Below are 7,500 nucleotides of genomic sequence, written 5' to 3' on the forward strand. Positions count from 1 at the left end.
AGAGAGAGAGAAGAGAGAGAGATGAGACATTTAAACATTGACTAGTCACCTGGTTAACTCTCTGTCATATTATATGCTATCTAATGGGACTCTCGTCATCACCTCTCTGTCTCTTGATAGGCTGCCTAAAGGGAACTCACCTCTTCAGTCTCTTGTGATAGGCTGTCGTAGGGTAAAGGGGCGTGGCAGTCGGGAATGTAGTCTTGACAGTAGGTCTCTGCAGCTCTGGGGTCGGCTACAATCAACAACTGTTGGATATCTCCCTGTGGACACACAAACACATGAATAAAATTCATAAAACACACACGCCATATTTCTTTGTATTCATACAGGTATTATTTTTTGGTATATGTTACAGCTATTATGAGCTGTAAATGACTGAATGTGCATACCTATCTGTGACTGAATGAATGTGCATATCTATCTGTGACTGAATGAATGTGCATACCTATCTGTGACTGAATGAATGTGCATATCTATCTGTGACTGAATGAATGTGCATACCTATCTGTGACTGAATGAATGTGCATATCTATCTGTGACTGAATGAATGTGCATACCTATCTGTGACTGAATGAATGTGATTGTCAACAAGAGAGAGTGCACTATGTGTGTCTGTCTGTACATTGGCTTTTGCTTGAGCTTTGGGAATGCTTGTCTGCATACGTGTGTGTGTGTGTGTGTGTGTGTGTGTGTGTGTGTGTGTGTGTGACACAGTCAGATCAAAGTGATTTTACAGGCTCTTCTATCGTCACTCTCCAGTTAATCGTCTCCAGAGCTTTAAGTCCAACTGGCGCCAGAGAATGAACTGCACACACACACACACACACACACACACACACACACACACACACACACACACACACACACACACACACACACACACACACACACACAATCCAGCCCAAACACAGGTTGAGGGTTGATCCTGAATCAGAGCTAGACCACCTGAGACCACAGTCATTCTATTAAATGACCCTAGACACACTGGGGTTATAGGTCATTCTATTAAATGACCCCAGACACATTGGGGTTAAAGGTCATTCTATTAAATGACCCTAGACACACTGGGGTTAAAGGTCATTCTATTAAATGACCCCAGACACATTGGGGTTAAAGGTCATTCTATTAAATGACCCCAGACACACTGGGGTTAAAGGTCATTATATTAAATGACCCCAGACACACTGGGATTAAAGGTCATTATATTAAACGACCCCTAGACACACTGGGGTTAAAGGTTATTCTATTAAACGACCTTAGACACACTGGGGTTAAAGGTCATTCTATTAAACAACCCCAGACACACTCAGCTGTCTGACTGGGTTCCACAACACATACAACCCAGGCAGGTAGTTTTACACCAAACTGGAGATCCCAGACGGAATTGAACCTGCAACCTATGAACATAAGCAGAGCTTGTCTTCTAAGTCTAAGACAAATACATATTTCTAATATAACATCTTCATCTATTAATTTAATATTCTATGTGATGTTAGATAGTTATCCAAGATGGCGTAGCAGTGCGGTCGTGTACTCTGTAGTGTGTCCGTGTAAATAGCCTGTTTTTTGTCTTTTTTTGTCTTTTTCGTATATTTCCCTATCACACTTTTCATCCTTCTACTAAATATACTTTCCTGCAACCCACCTCACTCAATATGGAACGGATTCTATTATTTACTAGAATCTCCAGTTGAAACTAGCTAGCCAGCTAACTAGCTACTTGCTATTAGCCACCATTAGCGGTTTTCACCCAGAACATCGGCTTTTCTGCCGGAATAACTGAATCACTGGACCTTAACACCGGATCGCAACCAGCTAGCCGCAACCGAATGGATGTTGCTGTTGGCTAATCACCACTGCCCCCGAAGCAAGCACCAGTTAGCCTTGAGCTAGCCTCGAGCCAGGCCCATATCCCGGCTATCTACCTCTCTGTCTACCGGACGGGAGTAGCCAGCTAACTGTCTCCAGTTTAAACTAGCTAGCCAGCTAACTAGCTACTTGCTATTAGCCACCGTTAGCGGTTTTTTCACCATTGTCCGTGGCCTGCAATACCTACCAGCCAGCTCTAGCCAGTCTGCACAGTGCGTTATCGACCCAGAACATATCGGATTTTCTGCCGGAATCACTGAATCACTGGACCTTTAACACCGGATCATCGCAACTAGCTAGCTGCAACCAAATGGATATTGTGATTGGCTAAACAGCCTTGAGCTAGCCTCGAGTCAGGCCCATCTCCCGACTATCTACCTCTCTGTCAACCGGACGGGACCTCCTAGTGTCGACACGGAGCCCCGCCGATCCATCATGACTGGTCTGTGGTTTCAACAGGCTTCCCGTTGCGATGACCACAAAGATCCATCTGCTAGCCCCGGCCCGCTAGCACACGCAATTCAACAGCCGTGCTTCCTGCTCGCCTGTGCTGTAGCACCAATTCAAACTGCTCTCGGACTCACATATTGCTGTTCACTGGACCTTATGATCACTCAGCTGCACAGCTGATGCCTGCTGGACTGTTTCTTTACACAGTACCCTGTCCTGTTTTATCTGTTTAGCCTCAGCCCAAACTTTCATCGCCATTACCAGTTGTTGTCTTAGCTCTCTCGAATAACACCTGTGATTGCTTTATGCCTCTCTCCCATGTCAATATGCCTTGCCTATTGCTGTTCCAGTTAGTTCTTATTATACAATTTCACTGTAGAGCCCCAAGTCCCTCTCAAACTGCCTCAAATAGCTCCTTTGTTCCACCCCCCATACACGCGGAGACCGGCTCAATCGGTGCCTCCAGTGATGCTATCTCTTTCATTGTTACCCAATGCTTAGGTTTACCTCCACTGTACTCATATCCTTCCATATCCTTGTCTGTACATAATGCCCTGAATCTATTCTACAATGCCCGGAAATCTGCCCCTTTTATTCTCTGTACCCAACGCACTAGAAGACCAGTTCTTAAAGCCTTTAGCCTTATCCTTATTCTCGTCCTCCTCTGTTCCTCTGGTGATGTAGAGGTTAATCCAGGCCCTGCAGCCCCCAGTATCACTCCTACTCCCCAGGCGCTATCATTTGTCACTAGAGATCCTGGTTCGAATCCAGGCTCTGTCGTAGCCGGCCGCGACCGGGAGACCCATGGGGCAGCGCACAATTGGCCCAGCGTCGTCCAGGGTAGGGGAGGGAATGGTCGGCAGGGATGTAGCTCAGTTGGTAGAGCATGGCGTTTGCAACGCCAGGGTTGTGGGTTCGATTCCCACGGGGGTCCAGTATGAACATGTATGCACTCACTAACTATAAGTCGCTCTGGATAAGAGCGTCTGCTAATTGTTAACATCAGAAGCCTCCTCCCTAAGTTTGAGTTATTCACTGCGTAAGCACACTCCGCCAACCCTGATGTTCAAGCAGTGTCTGAATCCTGGCTTAGGAAGGCCAACAAAAATTCAGAAATGTCCATCCCCAACTACAACATTTTCCGTCTAGATAGAACTGCCAAAGGGGGTGGAGTTGCAATCTACTGTAGAGATAGCCTGCAGAGCTCTATCTTACTATCCAGGTCTGTGCCCAAACAGTTTGAGCTCCTACTTCTAATAATCCACCTTTCCAGAAATAAGTCTCTCACTGTTGCTGCTTGCTATAGACCCCCCTCAGCTCCCAGCTGTGCCCTGAACACCATATGTGAATTGATTGCCCCCCATCTATCCTCAGAGTTCGTACTGCTTGGTGACCTAAACTGGGATATGCTTAACACCCCGGCCATCCTACAATCCAAATACCCTCAATCTCACACAAATTATCAAGGAACCTACCAAGTACAACCCTAAATCTGTAAACATGGGCACCCTCATAGATATCATCCTGACTAACTTACCCTCTAAATACACCTCCACTGTCTTCAACCAGGATCTCAGCGATCACTGCCTTATTGTCTGCGTCAGTAATGGGTCCGCGGTCAAACGACCACCCCTCATCAAAAAAGTTTTGGGACACTGTAAAGTCCATGGAGAATAAGAGCACCTCCTCCCAGCTGCCCACTGCACTGAGGCTAGGAAACACTATCACCACCGATAAATCTACAATAATCGAGAATTTCAACAAGCATTTTGCTATGGCTGGCCATGCTTTCCACCTGGCTACCACTACCCCGGCAACCAGCTCTGCACCCTCCGCTGCAACTTGCCCATGATCCCCCGCTTCTCTTTCACACAAATTCAGACAGCTGATGTTCTGAAAGAGCTGCAAAATCTGGACCCCTACAAATCATCTGGGCTAGACAATCTGGACCCTTTCTTTCTAAAATTAGCAGCCGAAATTGTCGCAACCCCTATTACTAGCCTGTTCAACCTCTCTTTCGTAACGTCTGAGATCCCCAGAGATTGGAAATCTGCCGCGGTCATCCCCCTCTTCAAAGGGGGTGACACTCTAGATCCAAACTGTTACAGACCTATATCCACCCTGCCCTGCCTTTTGAACGTTTTTGAAAGCCAAGTTAACAAACAGATCACCAACCATTTTGAATCCCACCGTACCTTCTCCGCTATCCAATCCGGTTTCCGAGCTGGTCATGGGTGCACCTCAGCCACGCTCAAGGTCCTAAACGATATTATAACCGCGATCAATAATAAACAAACTGCAAAAGTCTCTGAAGTTGGAGACTAATCTCCCTCACTATCTTTAAGCATCAGTTGTCAGAGCACCTTACCGATCACTGCACCTGTACTCGTGGTCCTCTGTAGCTCAGCTGGTAGAGCACGGCGCTTGTAACGCCAAGGTAGTGGGTTCGATCCCCGGGACCACCCATACACAAAAATGTATGCACGCATGACTGTAAGTCGCTTTGGATAAAAGCGTCTGCTAAATGGCATATTATTATTATTATTATTATTACACAGCCTGAAATTAGCCCACCCAACTACCTCATCCCTATATTGTTATTTATTTTGCTCATTTGCACCCCAGTATCTCTATTTGCACATCATCTCTTGCACATCTATCATTCCAGTGTTAATACTAATTGTAATTATTTTGCACTATAGCCTATTTATTGCCTTACCTCCATAACTTACTACATTTGCACACACTGTATATAGATTTTCTATTGTATTTTTGACTTTATGTTTTGTTTTACCCCATATGTAACTCTGTGTTGTTGTTTTTTATCACACTGCTTTGCTTTATCTTGGCCAGGTCGCAGTTGTAAAATGAGAACTTGTTCTCAACTGGCTTACCTGGTTAAATAAAGGTGAAATAAATAAATACAATAAAACGGTACATACACATGACCACATGAGGGGGCTGTAGAGAGATATAGAGCTCGTGTGTATTTGTTTTTGTATTTGTTTTTGTATTTGTATTTATTAAGGAGCCCCATTAGTTCCTGCCAAGGCAGCAGCTACTCTTCCTGGGGTCCGGTAAAATTAAGCCAGTTATACAATTTAAAAAACATTACAATACATTCATAACAGATTTCACAACATATTAAGTGTGTGCCCTCAGGCCCCTACTCTACTACCACATATCTATAACGTGTGTGTATAGTGTGTATGTTATTGTATGTTTGTATGCATGTCTCTATGTTTGTGTTGCTTCACAGTCCCCGCTGTTCCATAAGGTATATTTTTATCCGTTTTTAAAATCTAATTTTACTGCTTGCATCAGTTACTCGATGTGGAATAGAGGTCCATGTAGTCATGGCTCTGTGTAGTACTGTGCACCTCCCATAGTCTGTTCTTGACTTGGGGACTGTGAAGAGACCTCTGGTCTTGTGGGGTATGCATTGGTGTCTGAGCTGTGTGCCAGTAGTTCAAACAGACAGCTCGGTGCATTCAACATGTCAATACCTCTCACAAATACAAGTTGTGATGAAGTCAATCTGTCCTCCACTTTGAGCCAGGAGAGATTGACATGCATATTATTAATGTTAGCTCTCTGTGTACATCCAAGGGTCAGCCGTGCTGCCCTGTTCTGAGCCAATTGCAATTTTCCTAAGTCCCTCTAGGACCTGTCTTGTTGATAGTGCTGTTAAAAAGGCAGAGCAGCGCTTTATTATGGACATACTTCTCCCCATCCTAGTTACTGTTTGTATCAATATGTGTTGACCATGACAGTTTACAATCCAGGGTTACTCCAAGCAGTTTCAGTCTCCTAAACTTGCTCAATTTCTACATTATTAATTACAAGATTTAGTTGAGGTTTAGGGTTTAGTGAATGATTTGTCCCAAATTCAATGCTTTTAGTTTTTGAAATATTTAGGACTAACTTATTCCTTGCCACCCATTCTGAAACTAACTGCAGCTCTTTGTTAAGTGTTGCAGTCATTTCAGTTGCTGTAGTAGCTGACGTGTATAGTGTTGCGTCATCCAAATACATAGACACACTGGCTTTACTCAAATCCAGTGGCATGTTGTTAGTAAAGATTTAAAAAAGTAAGGGGCCTAGCTGCCCTGGGGAATTCCTGATTCTACCTGGATTATGTCGGAGAGGCTTCCATTAAAGAACACCCTCTGTGTTCTGTTAGACAGGTAACTCTTATCCACAATATAGCAGCGGGTTTAAAGCCATAACACATACGTTTTTCCAGCAACAGACTATGATTGATAATGTCAAAAGCCGCACTGAAGTCTAACAAAACAACCCACAGGTGTGTGTGTGTGTGTGTCTGTGTGTGTGTGTGTGTGTGTGTGTGTGTGTGTGTGTGTGTGTGTGTGTGTGTGTGTGTGTGTGTGTGTGTGTGTGAGGTTCCTCTTCCTGTTCTCTTTGACAGAGGGTCAGAACAAGCCACAACAAGCAAGGAGTCAGTCCATTCGATCACTAATTAAGGGAGTAAAACACACACACACACTCACACACAATCTACCTAAACCACAGACTCTTTCTCTCTCACACACACACATACACACACAAACACACACACACAGACACACACACAAACACACACACACATAGAGTCCTACCTCAAACACAAACACGCACACACTCAAACACTCCTACATCCAACACACACACACAATCTACCTAAACCACAGACTCTTTCTCTCTCTCTCAAACACACAGACACACACAAACACACACACACAGACACACACACTCACACACACATAGAGTCCTACCTCAAACACAAACACGCACACACACAAACACTCCTCCATCCAACACACACACACAATCCTACCTCGAAGACCTCATGGTCCAGTAGCCGTGTCCCGAACACAGTGACCCCTTCAGTGCTGACCTCTGGGTTGAGACCTCTCTGGAGCTCCACACTCTCCACCTTCTCACAGTCCAGATACAGAGTCACTGACTGGCCCTCCACACTGTACGCTACCCTGTGCCACCTGGGTAGAGGGGGGAGGGGGGGAGAGGGGGGAAGAGAGAGAGAGAGGGGGTGGGTGGAGGAGAGAGAGAGGGGGGTGGGGCGAGAGAGAGAGAGAGAGAGAGAGAGAGAGAGAGAGAGAGAGAGAGAGAGAGAGAGAGAGAGAGAGAGAGAGAGAGAGAGAGAGAGAGAGAGAGAGA

At 45.2% G+C, this 7,500-nt stretch overlaps 1 protein-coding gene across 1 annotated transcript in view; it reads right to left on the bottom strand.

The window, feature by feature from the left end:
* The window catches only part of LOC121533046 (collagen alpha-1(XI) chain-like), a 77,160-nt gene that overhangs the window by 55,475 nt on the left and 14,185 nt on the right, over positions 1 to 7,500 (bottom strand). Inside the window, exons 4-5 of the mRNA XM_045211695.1 lie at positions 7,160 to 7,322; positions 141 to 263 (exon numbers count right to left, since the gene is read on the bottom strand). Coding sequence (XP_045067630.1) covers positions 141 to 263; positions 7,160 to 7,322 — 286 coding nt within the window. The remainder of the gene's footprint in view (positions 1 to 140; positions 264 to 7,159; positions 7,323 to 7,500) is intronic.

The sequence above is a fragment of the Coregonus clupeaformis genome, chromosome 38, assembly GCF_020615455.1.
Source record: "Coregonus clupeaformis isolate EN_2021a chromosome 38, ASM2061545v1, whole genome shotgun sequence".
NCBI classification, from domain to species: domain Eukaryota; kingdom Metazoa; phylum Chordata; class Actinopteri; order Salmoniformes; family Salmonidae; genus Coregonus; species Coregonus clupeaformis.